The 26,871-nt window shown below is 39.2% G+C and overlaps 5 protein-coding genes and 1 long non-coding RNA gene across 6 annotated transcripts in view; 3 read left to right on the top strand and 3 right to left on the bottom strand.

Moving 5' to 3' along the window:
- Nucleotides 1–130: 130 nt before the first annotated feature.
- ykt6 (YKT6 v-SNARE homolog (S. cerevisiae)) lies at nucleotides 131–3,356 on the bottom strand. Its single transcript, XM_033972036.2, has 8 exons — nucleotides 3,267–3,356; nucleotides 2,677–2,789; nucleotides 2,242–2,324; nucleotides 2,065–2,165; nucleotides 1,880–1,984; nucleotides 1,713–1,778; nucleotides 1,528–1,629; nucleotides 131–1,453 (listed from the first exon to the last, which is right to left on the bottom strand). The coding sequence occupies exons 2-8, from the start codon at nucleotides 2,778–2,780 to the stop codon at nucleotides 1,418–1,420; spliced, it is 597 nt and encodes a 198-aa protein (XP_033827927.1). The 5' UTR covers nucleotides 2,781–2,789; nucleotides 3,267–3,356; the 3' UTR covers nucleotides 131–1,417.
- Nucleotides 3,357–5,729: 2,373 nt separating this feature from the next.
- gck (glucokinase (hexokinase 4)) lies at nucleotides 5,730–8,883 on the top strand. The gene is made up of 10 exons (XM_033972465.2): nucleotides 5,730–5,879; nucleotides 5,983–6,145; nucleotides 6,309–6,463; nucleotides 6,547–6,666; nucleotides 6,744–6,839; nucleotides 6,916–7,015; nucleotides 7,100–7,283; nucleotides 7,827–7,982; nucleotides 8,059–8,292; nucleotides 8,372–8,883. The coding sequence occupies exons 1-10, from the start codon at nucleotides 5,796–5,798 to the stop codon at nucleotides 8,508–8,510; spliced, it is 1,431 nt and encodes a 476-aa protein (XP_033828356.1). The 5' UTR covers nucleotides 5,730–5,795; the 3' UTR covers nucleotides 8,511–8,883.
- Nucleotides 8,884–9,363: 480 nt separating this feature from the next.
- Nucleotides 9,364–10,738, top strand: myl7 (myosin, light chain 7, regulatory). The gene is made up of 7 exons (XM_033972038.2): nucleotides 9,364–9,442; nucleotides 9,566–9,667; nucleotides 9,924–9,999; nucleotides 10,097–10,201; nucleotides 10,277–10,355; nucleotides 10,432–10,480; nucleotides 10,566–10,738. Exons 1-7 carry the CDS (start codon nucleotides 9,440–9,442, stop codon nucleotides 10,668–10,670), a joined length of 519 nt encoding a protein of 172 aa, XP_033827929.1. The 5' UTR covers nucleotides 9,364–9,439; the 3' UTR covers nucleotides 10,671–10,738.
- Nucleotides 10,739–13,693: 2,955 nt separating this feature from the next.
- Nucleotides 13,694–18,458, bottom strand: agpat9l (1-acylglycerol-3-phosphate O-acyltransferase 9, like). Its single transcript, XM_033973170.2, has 14 exons — nucleotides 18,293–18,458; nucleotides 17,855–18,047; nucleotides 17,706–17,772; nucleotides 16,785–16,933; nucleotides 16,247–16,392; nucleotides 16,097–16,171; nucleotides 15,926–16,015; nucleotides 15,750–15,843; nucleotides 15,567–15,682; nucleotides 15,189–15,244; nucleotides 15,016–15,101; nucleotides 14,324–14,452; nucleotides 14,164–14,243; nucleotides 13,694–13,865 (listed from the first exon to the last, which is right to left on the bottom strand). The coding sequence occupies exons 2-14, from the start codon at nucleotides 17,996–17,998 to the stop codon at nucleotides 13,760–13,762; spliced, it is 1,338 nt and encodes a 445-aa protein (XP_033829061.1). The 5' UTR covers nucleotides 17,999–18,047; nucleotides 18,293–18,458; the 3' UTR covers nucleotides 13,694–13,759.
- The window catches only part of adamts12 (ADAM metallopeptidase with thrombospondin type 1 motif, 12), a 16,668-nt gene continuing 8,251 nt past the window's right edge, over nucleotides 18,455–26,871 (top strand). Inside the window, exons 1-13 of the mRNA XM_055224007.1 lie at nucleotides 18,455–18,547; nucleotides 18,914–19,036; nucleotides 19,107–19,314; nucleotides 19,543–19,892; nucleotides 23,356–23,530; nucleotides 23,620–23,822; nucleotides 23,892–23,975; nucleotides 24,149–24,273; nucleotides 24,377–24,526; nucleotides 24,613–24,756; nucleotides 25,046–25,190; nucleotides 25,266–25,358; nucleotides 26,567–26,712. Coding sequence (XP_055079982.1) covers nucleotides 19,197–19,314; nucleotides 19,543–19,892; nucleotides 23,356–23,530; nucleotides 23,620–23,822; nucleotides 23,892–23,975; nucleotides 24,149–24,273; nucleotides 24,377–24,526; nucleotides 24,613–24,756; nucleotides 25,046–25,190; nucleotides 25,266–25,358; nucleotides 26,567–26,712 — 1,733 coding nt within the window. The 5' untranslated portion in view covers nucleotides 18,455–18,547; nucleotides 18,914–19,036; nucleotides 19,107–19,196. The remainder of the gene's footprint in view (nucleotides 18,548–18,913; nucleotides 19,037–19,106; nucleotides 19,315–19,542; nucleotides 19,893–23,355; nucleotides 23,531–23,619; nucleotides 23,823–23,891; nucleotides 23,976–24,148; nucleotides 24,274–24,376; nucleotides 24,527–24,612; nucleotides 24,757–25,045; nucleotides 25,191–25,265; nucleotides 25,359–26,566; nucleotides 26,713–26,871) is intronic.
- Nucleotides 26,562–26,871, bottom strand: part of LOC129456505 (uncharacterized) — a 22,712-nt gene continuing 22,402 nt past the window's right edge. The window contains exon 3 of the long non-coding RNA XR_008648801.1: nucleotides 26,562–26,684. This is a non-coding gene — a long non-coding RNA (uncharacterized LOC129456505). The remainder of the gene's footprint in view (nucleotides 26,685–26,871) is intronic.

Raw genomic sequence — 26,871 nt, 5'->3', positions numbered from 1 at the left:
CTCATGTTTTCCCCTTATTTTCCCAATTAAGGTTAGGCAGGTGTTGGCAAAATGAGATCCCTCACTCTCACCTTCTTAAATACAGCAAAGCACATGTTTCAAAGTTTGTCAAAAAGAAAGATCATACGAGTTTATTTCTGCAATTTTATTACATACAGAAAAAATTTTCCAGACCACAAAGGTCAGAATAGTTTAGACTGACTCATGTCAAAAACGGATACCGAGCTGCACCAGCATTGCTGCAACTGCACATTCACAATTACATAAAAGCTTCACACAGGATGTATCCAATTACATAATTAAATGGGAGATAAAACGTTGGACTGCCATTATTCTCTCATTTGAGAGAAACACGTCAGATATTGCACACGTTTACACTATAAAAGCAGTAGAGCAAACTTTGATAACAGATGCACAGGTCCTCCAACAATGAAGCCAGAATATTAAGGGCCACATACCTCAAAAACTGAGAGGAAATTGTATCAAACTATAAGCCTCTTCCATCTTAAATAAGGTTGAGAATATCAGTTTGGTGGAGTGTATGAAATTATCATTGAATGTGCTTCTTTCATTTAATTTAATTTTTTATTATGCATCCAGTGCTTTGGATCAAAATCCTCTACAGAATAAGATCCAAAGTGTACATAGATATTCTCTATAATTATTAATAATCGAGTGTGAAAATGACAATACAAAAAGCTTTGAAGTGCTTTGTAAGATGAGAGCAGAGAGGTTAAACGTTATAAGGCTTCAGCTGAACACACTAGCACACAAATTATCTTTCATATCAAATCTGCCAACTCTCAAACTAGGAATGTATAAGATTCTTTAAATGAGATTACATAACTGATTACAATAAGATGTTTAAAACCATTGTAAAATGTGACTATGATATGCACATCCAAAGAGCCATGTCAGACCAAAATTAGTATAATTAGCTTCAAGTTAAAATCAAATAGATCAACAGTGCCACCTTGTGAGTAACTGTCATTGAAGCTTTTAAAACAAAGGTGTACAGTAAATTTTAACAACAGAAGACTGAGAGATTGTCAAATGTTCCTTTCAGCAACATGTCAGTGTTGCTTCACACTTTCCTCATAACCAAATAAGTTGTTCAGAATTTAAATGGGACTTAAAGTGTAACATATCAATGTTGATGATGAGTTAGCGTGACACTATAGTGTCTTTAGCTGGTTGAAATACCACACAGATAAGACACACAGTTAAATTAACTTTCGTCTTCCTCAGATCAGTCCCCATCACACACCTTCAGCCCCTTCCTCCTCCAGACACCGGGTCTGAATCGGGCAGAGCCCAGCGGCACTGCTACAGCTGTGGAGACTTTGTGGCTGGTGCATGATGGGAGGAGAAGTAGAAAGGCAGAGAAAGGCATGTCCACTTGGACGAGGCAGCAATATCACATGATTTCACAGCATGAGTTCTGTTTTCGTGCCTGAAATGTTATTAAGACCTTGGTTATAACAGTATACACTGCAATACAACCTGGTAAGTTTTCTAAATACTTACAGTTTTATAGAATGCTTTGGATTGGTTCCCCAGGTGCTCAGATTTTGCAACAAGATCATCAAGTTTCTCCCCTCTCTCGAGCAAACTTTCCATTGTGTGGTGCTAGAAGAATAGTACTTTATATTGAAAAGCAATATTCACATACTTACAAATAATACACTATACAGAATTGTTCAAAATATTACCAAAATAATCTTCGTCTCATCCAGCTCTGCTTGCACTTTGGTCATTGCATCAGCTTCCCTGGGATTCTAAAAGGAACAAAAAAAGAGTAGTGATTTGTGATTTTTTTAATTTCTTTTTTATATACCATGGATAATGAAGGCTCTAGAATGTTGCAGGATGGACATACCTGATATTTAGCCAGATGAACATCTAGCGCTTTATAGTTGATGGTTTCAGGGTTACCTGAAGGCCAGTCTATACTGTCCACTTGCCTGGAGAACTCATCTAATACCTGCACAAGGGCCTCACAGTGAATTTGGAGAATTATCATTGTCTATATTCTGTGTGTAATACAGTTGTATTGTTTCTTACCTTGTCAAGTAAAGTGAAACAGACTCGCTGAGGATATTCAGTATCTGCTATGACTACAGCTCCCAAATTATCATTCCTCACATAGACATGACATAAGTATTCTAAAATAAAATGAAGCAAATTCATGATTTGTGTAAAGATTTAAAAATGTAGCCTATAGTTGGACATTTACCATACCTTGCTCTTTTACAGAGGCACGACTACCCTGTGTTGTTCTTTCCACAATCAAGGCACTGGTGAAGGTCATAAACTCCTGAACACTAAACACAATAGAGAAAAATATTATATCCAGATATTATACAGTGGAAAGCACAAGAGAACATATGCACTAGTTTTAAGCCTAAAGCCTCCAGTGGGGATTGGGCCTTTGCTGTGGCCTTACTAATGCTATTGTTTTAGGATTAGTAAACTTAAATTGAGAATCTTTTGGTTGTTATTTATTCTCTATCTCTGTGCAGCACCTGCTATTTGTAAAATGTGCTAGTGCTTTGTAAATAGGGTGGATTGTGGGTATGAGTTTGGTTAGCATACATATGTACAACAAGTATAAAAGACTTTACATTAAAAGATGAGGAACACTTACTAAAATGGACAAAAAGTGTGACTACTTACCTGGAGCGCTGAAAGAAACTGAAGGAAGAGAGATCATAGGCTGCTTTGAGGAGGTTGGCTTTAGTAGCCCCTTTGTAAATAACACTAAGACTGTACAGCTTCATGCTTCGGCGCTGTCAACAGAAAGAAATAACACATGAGATGGTATAAGACGAGTCACAAGAATGCTGGGGCTGATCCATGTCCAGCTTATTTCGCACATTCGCCGCTAACGTGAAAACAGCCGCAAATAAAGCCGCAAATAAAGCAGCTGCTCAAGCAACTCAAAGTAGCATTAGCTGTGTTAGCCTAACAAGCTATCAATAGTGTAGAGAAGCAAGACCTAGGCTCCTATTAAAATAAATGTATCATGAATAATAAGTACTTTTCTCACTTATCTGAAACCAAACTCGGTCTAAACTATTTGCGCTGTCAGCTGAGAAGCTACGCTACTTTTGAGGCCTGTCCAAATTAGCTTTACCACAAACCAAAACCAAAAGCGCTGAATATTTGAAAAACTAAATACAGTGGGTTAAGAGTACAAAGATCAAACCCATTTACAAAAAGTAATAAACACCATTACATGATCCAAAATCACCGTTAATACTGACCTAATTGTTTACTGTTTGTAGATGAACCAATCACCACGTCACGACCATGGATGTATACGGTGCAGCGCTGGAAACGGTCCGCAGAAACACGCCTCTATCATTTACTTCCGCACATATGGTTCCGCATGAAATGTTTTACAAATGTGTTGATTGTTAGGAAAAACAAAATGCAAAGAAATATCAATATAACATCGTTTTAAATCGCTTATTGAGTCAGTAACTTAAGAGATATGAAATAAAATTCTAATATTTTAATAGCCTAATAACTATAACTATAACTATTTATCTCCTACCTAGTGTCTGTCTGGGCAAAATCTTGCATGAGGTAGGTAGTTATTATATCTATTTGATGCAATCATTTACATCTAGCCTTTTGGTACTCCTTGCTTTGTCATGGTTTTTTGGTAGTTTTGCTTCATTTAACAAATCCCTCTGGCTACTTTACTCAGTAGTTAAGTGTTTTCCATACCAGAGATGTGCCAGTAATTCGTTCCTAGGGTAACACACGGTAATTGCCTGTCATGGAAACCACTAAGCCTTCAGGTGCAGCTGTTATCAGGTCAGCCGCATAGGAGTTATGGTTTTATTTCCTGGAACCACTGGGCATGGGTACCTCTTTAGTGAAATTTGGCCCTAAAAACATCTGCATCTTACAGGATGCTTTCTGTGGATTTTTTTGTGCAACTGCCTTACTGTTGAAGAGGATTCTTCCCATCTCTTCTTTTCAGTCAAACTCAGAATAGACCTTCAGCAAATGAATGTAATGTGTACTTTTGTGTTGTCTTATTGCAGTCTTCTTGAAGGCAAGTAATTATTATTTTTTGTTTTGGTTTTGAACTCTAAGAGAATGAAGAGGAAGCATCAGATTTTCTTTTTGAAGAGCGTATGGTGAAGATACCATTTGAAGACTATGTAACTTAATAGTAAAATATTGATTTTCCCTATTCAAATATATGCACTTTAAACATCCTGGGGACCAAATTTTTCTCTGTTTCTCAATATTTGATGTATATCATTTTTGCAAATCATTTTTGCAATAACAACTAAAACTTAAGATAAAACACATATTGTGAACAAGAAACTTGAAGATCAACAGACAAGCCCTGATGGTCTGCAGGACACATGGAATTTAATCCTCTTGATCCCATGGAAAAGGTAAGGGCTTTGATGAGGACTGAGAACATTTAAAAACTATAGTTTGAGATTCTGTGATATTTTCATCTAACCTCTTATATATGATGGTAGATATATTAGACAATAATGTAATACTATTTTAATAAAATTAAATGCATCTTAGATTTTGCTTCCACTTGAACTACACATTGAAATTTTGTTATAATTAGGTTTTTCAGTAATGCAGGTCAGGGCACATGGACACGTGGCTAAAAAAAACACTGCAGCAGATAACAGCAGCTAGCCTTCACCTTTGTTAGCTCTGACAGGGCACTGAACCCTCACCTGTGCTAAATTTAGAGCAGTTACTAATTTTGACAACTTGTGTATTTGTGGATCAAATAAAGGGCATCTTTTTATATCCCTGATCCTGAACTTGTTTCTGGGTCACAGGTTGCAGGCTCACAGCCAATGACAATTACAATAGCACGAACATTTTATTTTTATTTTTTTTTACAGTTTTGACAGAACTATTTAAATCATTGTGTAACATCTTTTCATGTTCTATCTGCTGTCACTGTGGTGTCTCCCTACCGACGATATGGTTCTGTAATGGAAGCTTTTATTAGAGGTTGAACCTGTTGACTCTTGAACTGTGCCAGATTTCTGAGAAGGTTCTGTGTTAGAATTATCCTGATAAAACATTTTATTAAAAGGGTTCTAACAGGACAGAAAAGACCAATTTACACAAAATAGAACCTTTATAGCCTTCAAAGAACGTTTTCTTTTAAGATTGTAATGTTTTGACAGAAACTGAATTATTATTATTATTATTATTATTATTATTATTATTATTATTATTATTATTATTATTATTATTAATTAGAAACACAGAGTTGAAGTACCCTGGTGTAGGACTGAGGGTGCTTTGTGAGGGTGAATGTGGGACACCAGATGGAAATCCAGCATCTTTACCCATAATGACTATAATAAATCAGCCAAAAGACTCTAAATATAACAATGAATAATTAACAGAGCTGACATTATAACAGAATCATTCCTTGTCACCATGTTGATTATGTTACACATGGAGGCTGTAACCTTTATTATTTATTATATTAAAGTATATTTGCATATGTAATACTTATAAACATTCTATGCTTCTCTCAAGGAATTTAATTACAGTATTAATTGAGAGCAGTAGAGTCATGTAATTGTGTTTACAAAGGGGTGTGTTTGACCCCAGAGCAGCAGATGAGGCGAGCTCTGAACGGGCTGGACTTTACGTAAGGTGATGACCAGCCCACTTTTATTCAGCCATAAAAACAGCCGTTTGTCTGATTCACCTCCACTGCACTTGACTGACTGGACAGAGCTCATCTCTAGAAACAATATCAACATTTTAAATCTGCAAAGATGCCGTGTATCACTGCTACTCTTGATCAAATGGCAGACAGTCCCACTCACTACAACTCAGCTATCATTGAAAGAGTTCTTATGGTAAGTTTCTATTTTCTGAGACACAAGGGATGCAGCTGAATGACAACCAAATTATAGTTTGTCCAAGCTTAGTCTGACCTGTCACCTTTTCCCTCCATTTCAGATAGAGGAAATTCTGTCCAAATTCAGGCTGAACAAAGAAGAACTTGAAGAGGTGATGAATAGAATGCAGCTAGAGATGGAAAGAGGTCTCCGTATAGAAACCCACGAAGAGGCCAGTGTCAAAATGCTTCCCACCTACGTCTGTTCCACCCCAGAAGGATCAGGTACATTCCTTACATCAGTCAAGAAGTCAAATAACTATTTCTGTTGCACTTTGAGATTGCATTTTCACTAAATTATGGTAAAAAGTGAGTCAAGGCTTCTAGAGAATAACTAAAGTGTATTATTGATTGTTTTCACAAAGTAATAAACTATATGTTATTTCAGAGGTTGGCGACTTCTTGGCTCTGGACCTGGGAGGCACAAATTTCCGTGTCATGCTGGTTAAAGTGGGAAAGGATGAAGACAGGAGCTGGAAAATTGAAACTAAAAACCAGATGTACTCCATCCCAGAAGACGCCATGACTGGGACAGCAGAAATGGTGAGTAACACTAGACTTGATCTAAAGAGAATCTGCAGGGGTTTGATAGATATTAACATCTTGCTGTATTTTTATCCCTGCAGTTATTTGACTACATTGCAGAGTGTATGTCAGACTTTTTGGGCAAACACCACATCAAGCACAAAAAGCTTCCTTTGGGGTTCACCTTCTCCTTTCCTGTGAGACACGAGGATTTGGACAAGGTAAAAACATTAAACAACTGGTCAAGTGCTTTCCATCATTTATAGTTATCTAAACGACTCATGTCATGTTTCAAAAGGGCATCCTGCTCAACTGGACAAAGGGCTTCAAGGCGTCCGGTGCTGAGGGCAACAATGTGGTGGGCCTGCTCAGGGATGCAATAAAGAGACGTGGCGTAAGAAAATGTTATATTGTAGTGTTTTTAATGCGAGTACATCCATGGCAGCTGAGTAATGTGTCGTTTTTTTTAGGAATTTGAAATGGATGTTGTCGCAATGGTGAATGACACTGTGGCCACCATGATCTCCTGCTACTATGAAGATCGTAGCTGTGAAGTTGGCATGATCGTTGGTAAGCACAACACGCACATTCCAGCAGAGTCAACGTGTGTGTGTTCAATCATTAGGCTCAATATTGTGCGTTTGTATCCATCAGGGACTGGATGTAACGCGTGTTATATGGAAGAGATGAGGACTGTGGAGTTGGTGGAGGGGGAGGAGGGGCGTATGTGCGTGAATACTGAGTGGGGGGCGTTTGGTGACAATGGTGAGCTGGAGGAGTTCAGACTCGAGTACGACAGAGTGGTGGACGCGGCCTCCATTAACCCCGGACAGCAACTGTGAGTAACAATGTTTTTAATTTAAAGTCACGGGTGCCTGTGCAGAGGTGCATGAGCGAAAGGGAGGGGCCACACTAAAACGTGATTTCTCCTCACATCACATAGTCAGCTGACTCTCATCCGAGGGCTCTGTGCAGTTGCGGAGCGACCAGCTGCTTTTGTTAATGGTCCTACGTCAGATTCTTGGTCATCAACTCTAGCTGGCTTTTTAGCTCAAGTCGCCTTCACCTTAATGACTGTTTACAATTACCACTACTCTTGACACACAACAAATTGATATTGTTGAGCAAGAGCAAACAATGAACATTGGACCTGTAAACGGACGGTCATTTAAAATCATTTCACTAATTTGACAAATTCAGTCTTGATAAATTTACCTTTTTTTCTTATTTACCAGTGATTATGGACCATACTATCCATGCTCCCTCTTCTTTACCTGCATTCATATTTCTCCTAAACAACAAAAATAAATTTCATTTGAAAATGAAACCCTACTATAATCACTAAAACATTATCTTGCATTTTGTTTCCATTTTGTTGTAGATATGAGAAGCTCATCAGTGGGAAGTATATGGGGGAACTGGTCAGACTTGTCCTGATGAAGTTGGTGAATGAAAACCTGCTGTTTAACGGTGAAGCATCGGAGCAACTGAAGACACGAGGGAGCTTTGAGACTCGATATGTCTCACAGGTGGAGAGGTGAGGACTGGTCTTTTATCTGCCAAACTGAATAACGTCACAAATTCAAGAAACTTATAAAATGTATATGTTTTAGTGACTCTGGAGACAGGAAGCAGATCTACAACATCCTGTCATCCTTGGGCGTCTTGCCCTCAGAGCTGGACTGTGACATTGTGCGTTTGGTATGTGAGGTCATCTCCACCCGCTCCTCCCACATGTGCGGTGCAGGTCTGGCCGCCGTCATCAACCGCATGAGAGAGCGCCGCTGCCAGGACACTCTGAACATCACTGTGGGCATCGACGGCTCTGTCTACAAGCTCCACCCATAGTGAGCAGTTTACACAAGTTTATGATGATATGGTATGCAATCATCAGATTAATATTAACTGAACGTTTCTCTGTTTTAGTTTCCGCGATAGGTTCCATAAAGTGGTGCGAGAGCTGACACCGAACTGTGAAATCTCCTTCCTCCAGTCTGAAGAGGGCAGTGGTCGAGGGGCAGCGCTCATCTCTGCTGTGGCCAGTAAGATGGCTGCTGCGTGCTGACATAAGAACTACCTGCACAATGAGGAGGGACGCTCAGTAAAGACATGTCAGAGCCTCAACTCTCATTGTTTAACTGTTGCTGGTGTGAAGTCATAAAATGACTGAGCCAAAAAGTCTTGATGCAATACTGTAACTAATGTAAATATTTCATTCACTTTACCCAGTGGATGAAGACTCCAGTGTTATTCATTAATGATGTTTGAAAAAGCCCTGGCCTATTTTAGGGCACTGCTGTAAGCTATTATTCTTATAATGAAATGTTGTACATACAAAATCCTTTGTTGTTTATAAAAGTTTGTCTGTACTGTAACTGTATATTTAATACTGTCCTGTTTGGACTTGTATTATATATCGCTTTGTTGCGCTTAACTGTAAATAAAAGAATTAACAAACAATAGACTTTCGGTCATAGCGTTTTTATTCCTACTATTTACTGGATTGCAGTGTCAGCAAAGAATTAAAGTAAAAGCAGGATAGTTTCTAGTATGAATGAATTCTAGCTGAACAAGAACTGGTCTGAACCCTGGATACGATGCACGATACAGCAACAGCTTCAGCCCCATTAATGTTACATACTTGACTTTAATCTGGTCTGCAGTCTCATAAAGCCCCATCAAATATGTCTAACTAACTGCAATTATGATGTGGATCACAGAATATTTTAGGATCATCCACAACTAGCCAGATACTACTCTCACCTCTACTTTCTTCCATGTCCTTTGCCCTATGTGCCCTCTACAGTCCAGAAGAATCCTGGTGCTTCAGTTCTTATCAGTTGCTGCAGTGGCACAGACACAGACACAGCCATGTAAGGGACTGAGCTGTGTCCTCTGGAGCTATTGTAGGAAGGCAGCAGATAACAAAAGTGAGATATAAAACTCACCACATGGGTCTAGCTCAAATTGGAGTCCACCTATAATCACATCAACATGGTAAGTCTGGCTGCTAATTTGTATTTGACACAATTTGCACAATGGTTTCTCTGCATAAATGTTCAAAGGAAATGTGTGTATACGTGTGTGTGTGTTATGTTTATACTGTTTTATTTATTATAGGCCAGTAAGAAGGCCTCCAACAAGAGACAAAGAGGGGCACAGAAGTCCTGTTCCAATGTATTCTCCATGTTTGAACAGTCCCAAATACAAGAGTTCAAAGAGGTAAGACTGCAAAAATACATTTCTATCACGGTACTATACAAAACCACAGATTGGAGATAAGTTTAAATCTGAATGCCAGTTAAATTAGGACTAAGGACTTAAGTATAGACTATGATTGCTTTGAAAATGGGGCAGCTGATGTACACAAATTGTATTGATTTTAAAAAGACAAAACTACAATTCAACAGCTGTGTATCATGACATGTCTTATACTGCATGTTTTGTCTTAAAATGTCAACTTTATTTATAATTTTAGGCTTTTGGCTGCATTGACCAAGACAGAGATGGTGTCATTAAAAAGCAGGACCTGAAGGAAACCTATGCACAACTAGGTGAATGACAGTGTATCTCGTTCATGTAATAGACTATAGTGGCATAAAGTTTCTATTTGATAAATGTTGTGTTGATTTATATTTTCGTATATTTTAGGAAAACTAAACGTCAAAGATGAGGAGTTGGAGGAAATGCTAAATGAAGGAAAGGGGCCAATCAACTTCACTGTGTTTTTGACTCTCTTTGGCGAAAAACTCAACGGTGTGTGGCTTTTTCAAAATACTTTTATCTTGATTTGACGAGCTTTGATAATACTTCAACATTTGTTCATAACAGGTACTGACCCTGAGGACACAATACTTTCTGCCTTTAAGCTTTTTGATCCGAACGGAACTGGATTTGTGAACAAGGATGAGTAAGAACATTTTTTTGTAAGGATTTAAATAAGAAATAATGAGTTAAATGTGATCTGTCATGGTGTTTTGTTCTAGGTTTCGGCGACTACTGATGAACCAGGCAGACAAGTTCACAGCAGAAGAGGTTGATGGTTTTTACATTCAGTTTATTTAGGTATTTATGTGTTTATATTTAAAATCAATAACTTTGTGCTGTTTTCAAACTCCAGGCAGATCAGGCTTTTGCTCTTGCTCCTATTGATCCAACTGGCAACATCGACTACAAGTCTCTGTGTTACACCATCACACACGGAGACGAGAAGGAAGAATCCTGAACTCAATCATTTTCTATATAGATATTTATGATAACAGGCTGTTTATTTTAAATGATTTGCAGTAAAATATTGTCCATGTGTCAGTACTGTACACTGTCAGCAATCTTGTAACATTACAGTTAATTTGTAGCATGTTTTGGGCTGAACAATTTGAAGAGTTTTGATGCTTTTGATTAAAAATTTGCAAATAAAATAACTTTACATGTCAGGTTATTGGCAGACTTTAGCTTCTCTGCTCCCTTTGGTATTATGTAGTTCAGAATTAAAAATATTTGGAGAAATCTAATTGTGATTTGAGACAAATTTTGAGTAGATGTTTTAAAATCTGGACAGTTCAATGTGGAACTTTTCCTAGAGCGACTGGACTTTTAACAGACAATATGAATATGAGAACTTGTTTGCTTTAGGAGGTTTTATATTTAATAAGATGAAATATTTTGTTGATTGGAGAGGGCATTGTTAATCACATAGACCTAATTGCAAACTCTATTATCTGCATTCAAATTTCGTGTATTTTGGATTATGATCAGTCTTGCATCATTATATAAAGATGGAATTTCAAACAATTAAGTTAAAAATAAAATCTTCATATTCAAAACAACTCTGAACATCTGAAAACAACTCCGTCCTGTAAGGAGTTAAGTGATGGCACAGAAGATACTGACCCGCGGCTCACATCACTTTTATTGGACCTGACCTCAGCTGCTTTCTTTTGGTCCACTGTTGCCACGGAAACAATAACAAACAGCCCGGCCACATTCTGCAGCTCCACAGCACAAGCCAGTCCACCGCAAAAAGACCACGAGTGTGCAGCTTCTCCAGGCAAGAGGCAATCTGCGAACTATAAATCACCACTTTTGAACAGGCAGATGCACTAATAAGTTTCTGTTGTGTCCTACAGCTCAGAGATGTCTGCCCCAGCTGGACCAAAGGAGGCAAGGACAGACATGAACGCAGGGTCTGCAGGAGTGAAGAAGCCAGGAAAAAACAGCAAACCATATGACTCCTATCTGCTACGGTCAGTCAGTCATGCTGTGAAATATTTAGACAAAATGAGAAATGAAATCTAGCAAACGTATGTTACCGAGAAAAGCAACGAGGATCTTCAACTTGTGTGTATGATTTGAGCATCACTGAAGATTTACAAATAGTTTTTTAAATGTTATTTTTGTGCAAATATATTAGTACAAGCCTAATAATTAAGCATACGTTAATATAAATGTTTCTTGCACATTTCAGATTCATAGTTCCTGCAATTTTACCTTTCTCTGACCTGCCCCATCCCGCCCTGCGTTCATTTAAAAAGGCATATTTTGACTATGTTTGATTGAAAACAGAAAAAAGTTAACAACTTCCAAAATGTAGGCTTAGTTTGTGCAATAACCCAAATGCATTTAACAACTGAATTGGTCTAAGTCTAGTCTCTCCCTCGCTCCTGTATCTCACAGGAAACACAGTGCAGGGACAGGAGCAAAGCAGATGTTATCGCAGGTTATAAAAATCATCTCATTTGCTTCAGTAGCGACTCTGAACAGTTCTAACATGTCGCTATGGAGAACACATAAATCCAAATCACGTCATAGCCATAGATCCCATGGAAAATGGGACCCGACTACTCAAAAATTGAATGAAGTCTACTGGCTAAAAGGGAGATTTACAGATATAGATTCATAAAAGAGTAAAATAAGAGGAAATATCATGACATTTTGGGGTATAAATCTACACATAGCACCTTTACGCATGCAGCACTCTTAACTTCTTTGCATAGATTTGTTCAGAACGAAAAAACATGCTTTAGTTCCTAACCAAGCTGAGACCAGTTTCCATTGTTGATCCTAGTTTTCAGAATTACACAAATGCTCTGTTACCTGCATAATCAAACACAGCCAATTATTTAAATACTAAAAATTAAACCATCAAATACTTGATTCACCTCAGACAGAAAATTAATGGCGTGTACTCTTTGAAGTAAATCTCCAGGACATGGCACAACAGGTTTACAGCCTGTAATTGTTGGAGCAGCCCAAATTAAACAAACAGTATCTAAATCACCTGCGAGTCCTGAGCCATGTGCACAGACACACACAGCTGCAGGCCTCTTACACCAAGCCCATAAGTCTCCCCTGGCTCAGTGATCAAATGTATCAATGTCATTTTGTTTGGACAGGCAACCCGCAAGGCACAAGTATTAAGTATTAAACTACTGTTGCAGGTATCAAGAATTGAAGCACATGAAGGAGGGCAGAAATCCTCAGAGAAATGTGAGTATGATTAACCATAGTGTCCTAACTCATAATAGACAGTCCTTTTTTTGACCCTGGCTGTTTTCCAGCAGCAGAACCAGCGAAGAAATGAGCCAGACGCACAAGATGGTAAGTAGAAATGTGTTCAGTAATTCTATTGATCTATCCCATTCACTAATACTATATATTATCTATTATTCGATTCAATTGTTTTAGATTTAAATGGAGAGATGCCACAGATAAACAAAGAACTGGATGACGACAAAGGATCCAAAGGAAGACGATGCAAAACCAAACTATGTGCGCTTCTTTGAGCCACAAAAATGAGAATTAAAATCAATGAAGCCTCACAGAATCGACTATCAGTGTTGTTATGACTGTGGCGACCCAGCTACATGGAAAAAACTTAAGCCAGATGCCCTTCCTGACACAACGAGCCACAACACTTCGACCAGAGCGGACAATGAGGTCTGACAACAGTGTGTGCTTAATATGTGCACACTTTGCTAATAATGAATTTGTATAAAAATGACAAGGGAAGAGGTGATTTCCCACTAAGACTTTGTTGCACAGGTTCTTCTGTGCAAATGCGAACTTATTGACAAGTGTTTGATTCTTAAACATTTATTACTAAACATATTTATTGGCCCAGTGCTTAGGAAACACTTAAATATATCTTACATTTCAGAATCATCACTCTAGCATCTTTGTAAACATTGCTTCGTACAGTCCGTTTGCTGCTCAGGCTCACAGGCGTGTTGTGTTCAAGGACACAGTGCATTTACGTTTCTTTGTCCATGTTGTTTTCCATGTTTTTGTGCTTTATCCCAAAGAATCCGACAGGGATCAGTCACTGTTACTGCTCTCGTCTCCCACCACCATGTTGCTGTACTTCTTCTGCTGCTGCTCCCTGAAAGTCTCCTTCACTTTTGCTCTCTTCAGACCCCCATCCCTGTAAACAATGTGATGTGCCAAGTCAAAAATGTCAAATATAGGAAGTAAATATGTAAATATATCTGGTTTGTACATAGTGTGATGCAATATAGACTACTCAACATGCTACTGTTAAGAGAAGTTGTTGAAATACTTTTTTTTTGCAGAAGATATTTTTGGAACCACTATAAGACCTCTTAGCACTTATTTTAACACAGCATTTCAGGGATAATTACAGCTAATTATGTTACCTGTTAGCGCTCAAATAGCTCTCATGGCATTAGTTAAAAGAGAAATACTGTTGTAATTGTTCTTACCACTGCAGATCTACCAGTCCTCCTTGATGAGCGATGGCCGACTTAACTCGATTTGCAAACTGGACTGCGTCCTCACCCTCCTGTTATTGTAAAATAGTTGGGGTTTAGCTGTTTAACTGTGTACATACAGTTTGTTCTTGTATTAAACAGAGGCACAGACCTGCTGGTGCATCGCTGGCAGGTACCACACGTTACAGACCAGAGCCCAGCTGGTCATCATCCTGAGCAGGTAGCTGACCATGCTGTACTTAGAACTGTTCCAAAAAGCATCACCAAACTTTGGGTCGTACTGAGGAAGAAAACACATTTAAAACAGATGAGACAAAACTCTGATATTCTGATGTGTTTGCATTTATAGATTTATGTGTTTATTCTGTATAAATCTTATTGTAATATAATTTTATTTATTTAATCAATTTTATTTTATTATTGATACTTTAAAGGCACACTATGGAATGTTTCTAGTTATATAGTGCTTTTCTCTAACTTTTTTCTCTTGTCCATTAGAGATGTTATTGATTTGCTTGGGGTTTTTCCACAGTTGCCAATATTGCATTTATTCAAGTGCATGTGTTTTTATTGCTCAGAAATACTTTGACAACAGGCATTCTTACTGTAAGCAATTCACCTCTCCACAGATCTGCTCAGTAACTTGACTTGGTAGTGCCACCTGCTCATTTTGATTGAGATAGATCAGTTTATTGCCATGTTGCCATCCAATAACATCTCCATCCAATAACATGCAGAGAAGGTTGTGGCTGACCCTCCACCAGAAAAGTTGGTGCTTTTTTTTGTTCACTGACACTGGGCTTATAACATGTATCGTGATTCCAACTTTAGAAAAGTCAGTACCTTAATGGCCACTGGATAAATTGTAGCTCCAATTTCAAAACTTCCTTTTTTAAACATCATGACAGACGTGTTGTTGACACAGGTTCCTGTGGTCAGTAAATATCATTGATATTATCATTGATCTTAACATCAGTCATGTAGAAAGTAATCGCTAATATGAGTGAAAATCTTACCTTCAGGAAAAATCAATATGGGAAGTTTAGTCTTGTCGTTCACATGATCCTTTAACCTGGACACCAAAGAAAACAAGGTTTAGAGACAGAACACAAGAAATGCACTATATTATTAACAGTTTGTCAGTAAAATTCCTGATTCAACCAGGAGCCGTCTATGGTGGTAACAACTACATTTTATTACCTTCTTACCTTTCCAGTTATTGTGAGTTAGAGTAAATACAAATACAAACAGACACTGTAATAATATATTCTCTGTGCACTATACACTTAGAGGAATTCATAAGTATAAGGCATAAATTAAATGTATGTACAAAAATACCATCAGTATTGCTGCCATAGTGTGGGCTTCACCCTCACCCTCCTGTGTACTCTCACCTTTTAGTCACTAGATGGCGATCTTTCATCTCTGCTCTCTCAAACCACACATGAGGACATGACCTCACCATGGCCCTCTGGACTATTCCCATAAGCCCTCCGTGAACTTGACCAACCTGAAAATCTATTTATGTAGAAGTACTGCAAATTTAATGAATAAAGTCTAAAAACAAAGCCACTTACCATAGCATAACACCCGTCATTACACAAAATCACTATGTCGATCGGAGTGGTGTGGTTTGCAACACATATTCCACCTTTCTTTGGTTTGTTTTCTCTGTAGAGGCATTTAAAAATATCAAAAACACTGTCCTAAATTTATGAAAAATCAATGATGGCCATTAACTGGACAAATATACCTGTTGTGATAGCGGATGGCGGCTGAAAGTCCTCGTGCACAGATTCTGTAGCACATAACATGAACCCATTCACTGAGCCAGTACTTAACACTGTAAACAAAGAGAAAATTCATGTTTTACTCATTTTCAGAAAAGCACAAGCAATCTGTGTATAATAATTCTACATTCTACCTGCTGTTTGGGAGGAATCCAACTGCAGATGTCCCGATTACTAACCAGGTCAGGCCAATGCATGCTAAAGTAATTCTGAGAAACCAGTAAAGTGATCACTAAAACAGACTGTGAATGACAAGACAATGAATGAATGACTAAAATCGATACCTTAAAGGAGCGAGGATGCAATATCTAACAAAAATGCCCAGACCATAAACCAGTGTTAATTTTAGGCTTATATACTCGAAGTCGTTGTTAGTACGAGTCAGAAGGTTCCAGGACACCAGCTCCTCTGAACTAAAACGCTGGGTCACCTGAAACAAACCAACAATAACAAATCAATTATGTCTAAAAGGCAAAGATTTAAACATGCACTTTGACATTTGTCTGGTGGATGATCTGCTTTCTTATGGTTTGACTCAAATGTTCCACAGAATGACATTAAACTGATCTATATTTATCCAATTATGGACGTTTTAATTGCTAAAAAACATTCATACATTCTTATTATGACTGGGGTTCGCCTCTCAGCAGATCTTGGCCTGTAAATACACAAATCCAATACCATAGTGTGGGACGTTCTAGGTAAATAAGTGATACCCATGAAGGTAAGCAGATAGCAGACCCTGCACCTGAAAAGTTACATAATCCAGCTTGAAACAGGTTAAAAACAAATACAGAGACTTTATGTTTTGTCCAAATGTACCTCATCCTCAACAATGCTCTCGATTCCTTTACGTGAGAAGTAGAAACAGTCACTTAGGGTGAAATCGCCGCCAACTGGAGGTTTAGGCCGACTGCGCCTCAGCTCCTCCAGTTCTTTTTCCATAGAGCCGTCTTCTCTCTGAATCAGTCCTATAAACCAAACATAATTCGACAGATGTGTGAGTGTTATCTGGATGACCATCTGACAGATAAGGGCTACGTATGTCTCACGGAAAGTAAAAAGTCAAATAAATCATGTCAGATCAAAAAGGATAGAGAAATATTGGCTTTTTATGGGTTATATGTAAAAAAAAAAATCAAAATGCATGATCAATTTAGGTTTAAAACTCACAGTATATACTTTATATGTCAAATAAAGGTAAGAGTTATGCAATATGCCCTGCCTGTTCTTTCAGACGGCGTAAAAGTCAGGCTAAGATTAGCTGATGAACATTATCTGATAACACACAGGACAATGTTCAACGTGGTTATGGACAAATTGTGTAGTGTTCTATTCAAATGACATGAAAATGGCTCTCTACTGTCACAAAACAAGACCGTACAGGATAAATGTCACTGAATATTTTAATTGTTGATGTTGGTTGTGTAATGTTTTGTTTCTAACATTTGCTGGTTGTAAAATTCACCATGAACAAGTGTTAAATGTGTAATACAAAGACAGAGTAAATCTGTGGGGAATATTTAGCAAAGAAGGGTCAAGTTACACGGCAGAGCTATTATTTTTAGCTGTTCGCATGTGCACATTCTGTAGCCAGGCGAACCAATATCTTTTTTTATAAACTTTTATCTTCTTGCCAACACTTGCAATAAAGCCAGTAGTGGAACGCAGTTTTCCATTTACAACCACAGCTGCAAACGGGTGATGTGTCTTTCTTAGATCATTGTTTTGCACTTTACTCACCATTTGAAGCGCTGGTTTTAAGAGTCTGTTCATCTGCTTTTTCCTTTTGTAGTTTCAGCGTGGCCCACTGCAAAATACATTAAAAAAAAACATTGCATTGTTTTGTTTTTTTGTGTCATATGATGCTACACAGAGACCTCTAAACGCACCTCTAATGTTTTAATCAGTATAGTCATGTATGTTTCAGAGATTCCCAGTGAGAACCCAAACATAGCAGGGACCATGATGAGGCTGATGATGAGGTACAGCCATATCTTCATCCCCCACAGCACTGCAACCCACAGGTCCTCCATCTCCACCTGGCTCTGAGCTGTACCTGCTCCTGTCCGACCTAGAAACGTCCTGCAAAACAAAGACCTTTATGTAAAATACGAGAAAGACACGTTCAGACAAGTGACACCAGCAGGATCATGTGTGCAGCCTTCACACCGCGGCCGTGCGTAAAAACAGGCTGCAAGATCAAGTGCGCAGCCTCTACAGCTGTGCACCTGCAGACCCACGGTGAAAAAGCATGGCGTTGGAGAGAATCATTAAACAAAGTAACTTATTGTCTGTTTTGACCATTTGAAATGACTTGTTTCGCTTACCCTTTTCTCCTCTCCCCATACTACCTCCGCGGAAACTCCAGTGTGACTCCTGAGGCGCTCAAAACACGCCCAGTTGTTTCAGAGCAAAGTTCATCACCCAACAGCGCCCCCTGGAGGTTTGAGAGAGCCGTGTGGCTGGCTGTGGCGCACACGTGGAGATGCATCCAGCTCAGTCCACTGTGACTAACCCAACTTTTCAACCGTGCACCAAGAAATCCAAGATAAATAATGCAGCTTTAAGGCGCAGCTTTAAACGTGAGTCATACAATCGAAAGTGAAATGTCTGTCTAAAGTCTGTGTTTTTGTTTTGTTTTTTGATGGGATCTCCTTGTGACAGAAAAACTAAACACATCTGGGTTATGTGGGATTACATTTAACCCACATTTTGCTGTTACATAACATACAAAAGGTGCAAAAAGGCGTTTTACTTGGCTGACAAATCTATAATGTTATCTCTGTATTGATGTCAGACCTAAAGTATTGAATAAGTGTGTGCTCTGAGTCACAGGCAGGTATTTTACATTGGTTTGATAAATTGCAGTGCATGTTCCAGCAGGTCCAATCACGCTTCAGGTACCATAATAATAAAGGGGCTGTAGTCGTGGCAACTTTCTCTTTCAGACCAATTAGCGCTCCCTCAGCAGCAGCGCAGCATCCCACTTCCCCTCATTCTTTCCTGAAAATGAACTAGACTTGACTGGCCACACACTCCGCCTCTCACTCCGGAGCCTGCGTCTCTGCACGGTCAGTCTCTCGCTCTGGGCATGTTTCCCTTCATATGGGGAGAGGGCTGACAGTCTTCATGTCATGACAGTGCTGCAGAGGATCGGAGTGGTCGCCTCAAACGCCACTGGACCTCCAATGCCAAGGACACTTCCCCGCTGTGTTGAATCTGGCTCCAAATATGCGATGTCCGCAGGAGTGCGCGCTTCTTCTGCTGCTCAACTTTGTTTTCATTTTGGCAGCTGGCCACGTAGAGCACTTTGACTCCAGCATATTTCAAACTCTCTTTGCAGAACAAGGTCAGTGCATGCACCATTCTCCATTTCACTTTATTTCAGGCCTAGTTTGGCAAATTTTCAGTTTTGCACAAATGATATTAGATTTAGAAGATTTTTTGTGCAGGGGTCAGAGGGGCATGTGTGATATTAATGATGCTGGGATTACAAAGAAATGCATAGTCCATATTTTTTTTAAATGAATTTGTTTTTACATCATTAAAATGCAGCCAATGTTTTTTAACTGTACAGGTCAGAGTGGTTCAACCATTGTTCACCCATTCAAAACCAGAGCAGATGGAGCGTTCCTCTCCCACTCCCTCTCTCATCACTTCAGCAGCCAACGAGTTAGGCGTGACCTTCGACCTCATCCTGCAGAGGACCAAGTCTACTACAAGGTTGACTTCAAGGGCGACACTTTAGTGTTTAACCTGAGTGCAAACACAAAGTTATTGTCAGATGACTACACTGTGGAGAGGAGGAATGGAGGCACCAACAGGACAGAGCATCGTTCAACCAACGTCCACCACTGTCACTATGTGGGCACTGTGGCCACCTCCAAGATTATAGGAAGTGCTGCCATCAGCACCTGTGATGGACTGGTAAGACACTTCTTTCACTCATTGTTCCTTACTACAGTCAGGCTTAGTTAAACTTAGAACAAAGCTCTTAGTTTAACGAAGACTTAGCACAGGGGGAAGCTGATGTGGAGCTGTCACAGGCCATTGAACGCCCCCCTTTCCCTATCCCTGTCTCTCTCTTTCCCTCTTTTCCCCCTGTCTTTCCCCCTCTGTCTCTCTCTGTATCTGACAGTGGTCTGTCTGTTAGTTTGCCTTTCAAAGACTTCCTGAAGCTGTTTGCAGAGTGGTCCCTACATACCATCTGACGAAGCTGTTTCTTGGCCAGCGTGAGCCTAAGTTTTTCTTTTGAGCTTTACGTTCCCTCTTGAAGAACATTACTGCTCAAATCACGAACAAAAAGAACTTCTGTTGGATTTGAATGTTTTACAGATCGACTGTTTACACTCTTATCTTATCTACACATTTCATAACACAATTATGTTTTGTTTCTTGAATATCCACCATGCAATTTGCAGATGGATAATATTTAGTAAATGCAATTCAAGGTCAATGTTATATTTGTATCTACAATGGTATAAATCCTGAAGTATTTTGTCACTTGCCACTTGTTTCAGTGTAGTTCCGTGAGGTTGTATAAGGTCAGAGCATATCTAATACTTAAAAATAACAAATCAGATAAGCCAAAGTGAACGAAGTGCTGAAGAGATCACAACACATTTGCTTATATGAAGGTAACGGATGCAAAATGAATGATTGTACATTTTAGATTTGTTACAATGGGGACTATAGGAAACTTACTTCTTGTCAAACACTAAAACCTAACCACCAGTTGTAGCAGTAAAACATTTGTCAGGAAAAACGTTGGTAATCCCTAAGGCACCAAACAAGAAGGAGCAAGTCTGGGCCTATTATATTGGTATTTTCTTCCCTTAAACGCATGTTTCTTCTCACTATATAGAAAAAAATGATAATGTCTTTCACCTCTGCAGAGACAGTACCTTTAGGGCAACCTTTTCATGTGAAGCAAAGATGAATAAAGGGGACGTAATGGGGCATATAATGATACAAAAACAGTTATTTAGACTGCGAGATTATTTGAATAGTTTTGCTTAATCGTTGAGTCAACCCTCCCCAGTCGAATTTCCCACTAATCTTTGCTAAGGCCACAGGCAGTAGCTTCCAGACCCAATTGGCTCACACTACCAAACCCACAGAAGCAGGAAGTATGAGTAAAGCAGTTCCACATGGCCAGTGTATTGAGAGCATAAGCTTGTGTTATGGTAACCTCCCCGGGCTCTGGCACCTCACACCCAAACACTTCCTCTGAGTTACACAAATGCAGTATGGAAAAGACTAAGGAGGAGAAGGAGAGGATGGGGCCAGGTGCAATTCATATTAAGAGAAACTAGAGATGTCCAATGGGAAGACCTACTGTACATAATATAATATAAGTGCCAAAATGCATCGATGTGTCACCAAAATAAAGATTATACATAAATTTACCTTATGTTTATCCAGAACTGTAGCAATTAGCAAAGCAATTAGCATTATTTGTTCAAAACAGACAAAAAAGAACCTGAAAAGGAAAGGTTAATAGGATAAAAAGTAAAAAGTAAAATTTGTTCTCGTGTGATGTCTGCACCTTGAACTGTGCAACCCAGTGAATAAATAAGAACAAATCAATTACATCTATATACTGAAGAACTATTTCTGCAAAAGAGGATTTCTTTAGCGTTAAACTACCCAGAGGCCTTCTCTGTTAAACATCGCAGAGATTTTGTTTATCACAATCAAAGGATTACCACTAACACTGTAACCACAATGTTTAAGCAAAGCCCTACCAAAGCACAGGAGTTTGTGTGCTGCAATATGCACAGATGTCTAAAAGAGCCTCTTTTGTAAGATTCCTCATTGCTTCATCTGCTCTTCACCACTTACTTTTCTCTGCTGGGAATATCACTGCCTGCAGAAAAGTCAGATAACATGGGTCCTCAATAGAAAAATATGCAAATAATAAAGGTCTTTCTTTTCTTTTTTTGCATGACAGGTCACGTTAAAAGAAACATGAGACACTTTGACAAAATGCAGGACATATTCATCTTAAAGTTTAATTCTGTTCTGAATGACACAGTGTGCAGCGTTCATATATCAGCCTGCATGCCTCAAGGATGAGTCTGCTGGACCAAGGCCATTTCACTCAAAGTTTTTCATCTCCAAATTCAGATTTTCTTATAGTAAAGTATAGTATAGTAAAGTATCCCTGATACTTATACAATTCAAGCGAGATAAGTTTATCTCTGTGATCCATAGAGATACCAACCAGTTTAACATATAGCACTTATCACATATAGATAAACTATGTAGGGGTCAGAGTGGCAAGTAAGGTAACCATTTTCCTCTTAACTCTTGGGATGATGAAATGGGATCTGTTATTTCACAGTGATCCAGATAGATGCATGATTGTGGTTAAAGATTTGAGTCTTGAGTCTTCCAGCACATATGCTAAAGCCGCTCAAATGACCTAGAAAGCTGAGCATGACTTCAATAAACAGCAGGAAACGTTAGCACTGCATGGTTCCATTCTTTAACATCTGCTTTTAAACTATTGCACAGTCTTTATGTTTTCTCTTGTATGTTTACACTAGCTGGACATAAATACTACACATTTAAACACCTTTAAATCACTGTGATGCAATATACTTTGTACTAACACAGCAGCTTTCCATTTAGCCCTAGAAGAATAATGCCTGGTTCATTCATTCTGTACAAGTGTTTTAGTGTAGGAGGGAGGGGTGGTCCTGGAACAGTCTTGGCATGTTTGGACTCAGTTTGACACAAACCCACCTACACACGGGTGCTAATAAAGGGACCCCTGGCACACACGTTGTTTGTGGAGAAAAGTCAGAAGTCGTTTTACAGGATTGTCTTGTGTAGGTGTAGCTGTATCTTTGTATACACTGGGCAGAATGTAGGCCACGGGCTGTGTGTGTGTTCAGCAGCAGACCTCAGTGATCAGTGAATAGCCCGCACCAGTGAGAACATGCAGAATACTTGCACAGTTTGTCTTACTGCAGCTGACAGAGAATGTGCCTCAGGGAGAAATAGGTGCAATGTTCCACATTTACATTTTGATTTGTGAGAAAAATTATTCATATGACCTTCATAAAAAATAATAAAAGCAAAAGGGCATGGCAATACATGTTGGTAAATTATGGATGCATGGCCATACAAAAGAAAACGAGACAGCTGTCAAGCTGCACGTCTAAATTACATCTAAATGTTGCAAATTACAGTGGCAAACAAGTGGATTATGTTACATGAATCTACTGCATATAGAAGAAAGTTAACCAACAGTTCTTCCCATATTACACATTCTCTGTAACTCTCTGCGAGTTATTATTCCACCAGCCTGTGGCCACAGACCACAGATGTTATGAGTCTACAACAGAATAAAATGATGACATTTATACATTTGTACTTTCAGAGAGGCTTCTTTTCCCTTCCAGAGGGATACTACTTCATTGAGCCTTTACAAAAACCCTTTGGTCATTCTACTGAAGGTCCAGAGCCTCACGTGATCTACCCAAAAACTACTGCCACCTCCAACAGAAGAAAACGAAGTGATGCTGGAGATTCACAGGGCCCCTGTGGGGTTCAGGGTTGGTACTGGTACAAGTGACATGCTGTGAATCCTGTTTGCATCTATCAGCATTTAGCCTGTGTAATATTGTAAACAAATATGTTTTAGACAGTTCAGAGGATTGTGCACAAGTGGAGAGAGAGAGGGAAGAATGGGAGAGAGAACATCACAAAGAGCCAGTTCAGTCCCGGCAGCAGCGCTCCGTCAGCAGAGAGCGCTGGGTGGAGACTATGGTGGTGGCTGACTCCAAACTTATTGAGTATCATGGGAGTGATAATGTTGAGTCATACATATTCACTATCATGAATATGGTAAGTATTTTATGCTGTCTAAGCTTTCCCACAGAAATCATTGAGTTATGAAACATGTCATTTTAACAGGTGGCTGGTATTTTTCATGATGCCAGTATTGGCAACGCCGTCCATGTCATCTTGGTTCGACTGATTCTTCTTCAAGGAGAAGAGGTAAAACAAACGTTCTTGACTTCATTTTACCAGTTGCAACCTTCTCCATTGCTTTTCTACTTTTCTAATCTGCACACAATTAAACTATAATTAAATAGTCAGTTATTCATTTATGGTAAAGAAGTGTTCAGTTTTACCTTAATTTAATTATATATTGTTAATGTTTCCACCAGAAAGGGTTGAAGATTGTTCACAATGCAGACACCACTTTGGCCAGTTTCTGTGCCTGGCAGAAAAATATAAATCCACAGAGTGACACACACCCAGCTCATCATGACCTTGCTGTGTTGGTGACTCGGTAAGTGACACGACTCCCAGATGCAGACACAGAGAACAATCACAAAACAGTGTATTTCTATATGTTGTTTTTTTTTTTTTTTTTTTTTTTTTGTTTTTTTAAGAAAAGACATCTGCGCTGGAATGAACCAGCCCTGTGAGACTCTGGGCCTCTCTCATCTGTCCGGAATGTGTCAACCTCATCGAAGCTGCAACATTAACGAGGATTCAGGGCTGCCCGTCGCCTTCACCGTCGCTCATGAGATGGGCCATAGGTGTGTGGACTTTTCAGATATCTATGTATTAATGTAGAATTAAGCTCATTGTACTGAGACTTTAACTTGTCTGTGTTTGAATGCAGTTTTGGGATCCATCATGACGGTCAGGGGAATGACTGTGAGGTGGATGGGAGGCACCCGTTCATCATGTCTAGACAGTTAATGTACGACAGCTCACCGCTCACTTGGTCGTCCTGCTCCAAAGAGTACATCACCCGCTTTCTGGAGTCAGTATATTATGTTTTACACTCAGCCTATGATCACTCAATTTGTAATAGTAAATTCAATGACTCACAAGAGAGAACATGCAGTTTGGTTGTGCAAAAAAGAAAAAAAGAAAATAGTCCACACCTTGTTTCAACCACATGTTCCTCTTTTGGCTGTAACTATTGCCACGTTGGCTCCCGGATGTTTTAAATCTAAAACTTGTATTAGAGTCAAAGTGCAAGTGTGGCTATGAATAAAAGAACAATGTAAAACTGTCTGTTAAAAAGTCCTTATGTCACTTTTGTATAGTCGAGGTTGGGGTTTCTGTTTGGATGACCGTCCGTCAAAGAAAGAGCTAACCACTCCACTGGCAAACCTGGGCGTGCGGTACACCACACAGCATCAGTGTCAGCTTCAGTACGGGCCCAATGCGACATTCTGCGCTGAAGTGGATGTTAGTCGGATATGCACGTTTTTCTGAACTATTTTAAACATTGATTTTAAATATGTTTTTGCATTCTTCTTTCAGAACGTCTGTCAGATTCTTTGGTGTTCTGTGAATGGCTCGTGTCGCTCCAAACTGGATTCACCCATAGATGGAACTCGGTGTGGGCCAGGAAAGGTAACCCACTATTTAAGTTTATTTGTAGCACCATAGCACAATTCATGCGTAAAATAATTCAAAGATCTTTAGAGAATAAGACAAATCACAATCAAACAAATCAAAACTAATAAATAATCATCATAAAATTAACATTAAAAGAGAAAAGTGCAGAATAAAACCCTTTCAGTCATATGCAGCTGAAAAGAACCGTTTGAGCCTGGATTTAAACTTTGTCAAAGTAGAGACTGTTCCAGGTTCCTGTTTTAGTCCTGTTTTAGTCCTGTTTTAGTCCTGGTTCAGTCCGAGCTTAGTCCTGGTTCAGTCGTGGTTTAATCCCGTTTTAGCCCTGTTTTAGCCCTGTTTTAGCCCTGTTTTAGTCCTGTTTTAATCCTGTTTTAGTCCTGTTTTAGTCCTGTTTTAGTCCTGTTTTAGTCCTGTTTTAGTCCTGGTTTAGTCCTGGTTTAGTCCTGGTCTAGTCCTGGTCTAGTCCTGATTTAGTCCTGGTTTAGCCTTTGTTTAGCCCTGGTTTAGTCCTGGTTTAGTCCTGTTTTAGTCCTGTTTTAGTCCTGTTTTAGTCCTGGTTCAGTCGTGGTTTAATCCTGTTTTAGCCCTGGATTAGTTCTGGTTTAGTCCTGGTTCAGTCGTGGTTTAATCCTGTTTTAGCCCTGGATTAGTCCCGGTTTAGTCCTGGTTTAGTCCTGGTTTAGTCCTGGTTTAGTCCTGGTTTAGTCCTGGTTTAGTCCTGGTTTAGTCCTGGTTTAATCCTGTTTTAGCCCTGATTTAGTCCTGACTCTGGACACCAGCAGGAGGCGTGTCCCTGAAGTCCTCAGAGTGTGAGATGGTCCATATGGCACTGACATGTGGGAGATTTTCTTTGGTGCTGGTCCATGGACAGATTTATATTATATATCTGAGGAATGCAAACCCACTGATTTAAGGGTTTTCGTCTCATCGTTTAATAACTCAGTTTGTTTGAATAATCCTGTATTGTTCTGGATTCAAGGAATGTTCACAGAAATCCCAGTCAAAAACATTGCACCGTAGACATTTTCCAATAGTAAAAAGTAAATGAAAATAAGTAGTTTTAGTAGGTTTAAGTAGGTTTCTATTATTATAACGAATGTAGCTGTTTATGACGAACAAAAGTAAAATAATCAGCTAATGTACCTAATCTATGCATGACCTACATTAACCTTTAACGTGCCCCGTGCTGTTGCCCCGTTCAGTGGTGTATCTCTGGAGAGTGTGTGATCGTGGGGAAGCTGCCTGAAACGGTGAATGGAGGCTGGGGTCCGTGGAGCGCCTGGTCCTTCTGCTCCAGGACCTGTGGCACCGGGGTCCAGTCTGCAGACAGAGAGTGCAACAGCCCCAAGTGAGACACAAGCGCAAAGATCAGATACTTAAAGTGCTATACAGTATTTCAAAAGTTAGATTTATGTTGTATTTTTGTTCATATATTTATTTAAAGCTTCTCGATTATGCAAAATATTATCATGACTGATCATTTTGTATTGTCAAAGGTTAACCTGTA

This window comes from Periophthalmus magnuspinnatus, chromosome 9, assembly GCF_009829125.3.
Source record: "Periophthalmus magnuspinnatus isolate fPerMag1 chromosome 9, fPerMag1.2.pri, whole genome shotgun sequence".
In the NCBI taxonomy this organism is placed as follows: Eukaryota; Metazoa; Chordata; class Actinopteri; order Gobiiformes; family Gobiidae; genus Periophthalmus; species Periophthalmus magnuspinnatus.
The sequence above is the reverse complement of the archived record's forward strand: the minus strand, read 5'-3'. Positions and strand labels throughout refer to the sequence as shown.

Excerpts from the sequence above, each read along its gene's own strand:
- myl7 (XM_033972038.2), top strand. Across the intron at positions 10,356-10,431 it reads GGATTTGTGAACAAGGATGA|GTTTCGGCGACTACTGATGA; the intron begins GTAAGAACATTT and ends GTTTTGTTCTAG. Across the intron at positions 10,481-10,565 it reads ACAAGTTCACAGCAGAAGAG|GCAGATCAGGCTTTTGCTCT; the intron begins GTTGATGGTTTT and ends TTCAAACTCCAG.
- agpat9l (XM_033973170.2), bottom strand. The coding sequence starts at position 17,998 with ATGGAGGACCTGTGGGTTGCAGTGCTGTGGGGGATGAAGATATGGCTG. Across the intron at positions 14,453-15,015 it reads TTTATCCAGTGGCCATTAAG|TACGACCCAAAGTTTGGTGA; the intron begins GTACTGACTTTT and ends TTTCTTCCTCAG. Across the intron at positions 14,244-14,323 it reads TGCCAGCGATGCACCAGCAG|GAGGGTGAGGACGCAGTCCA; the intron begins GTCTGTGCCTCT and ends TTACAATAACAG.
- gck (XM_033972465.2), top strand. The coding sequence starts at position 5,796 with ATGCCGTGTATCACTGCTACTCTTGATCAAATGGCAGACAGTCCCACT. Across the intron at positions 7,016-7,099 it reads TGAAGTTGGCATGATCGTTG|GGACTGGATGTAACGCGTGT; the intron begins GTAAGCACAACA and ends TGTATCCATCAG. Across the intron at positions 8,293-8,371 it reads GTCTACAAGCTCCACCCATA|TTTCCGCGATAGGTTCCATA; the intron begins GTGAGCAGTTTA and ends TCTCTGTTTTAG.
- ykt6 (XM_033972036.2), bottom strand. The coding sequence starts at position 2,780 with ATGAAGCTGTACAGTCTTAGTGTTATTTACAAAGGGGCTACTAAAGCC. Across the intron at positions 2,166-2,241 it reads TGCCTCTGTAAAAGAGCAAG|AATACTTATGTCATGTCTAT; the intron begins GTATGGTAAATG and ends ATTTTATTTTAG. Across the intron at positions 1,454-1,527 it reads CCAAAGCATTCTATAAAACT|GCACGAAAACAGAACTCATG; the intron begins GTAAGTATTTAG and ends ATAACATTTCAG.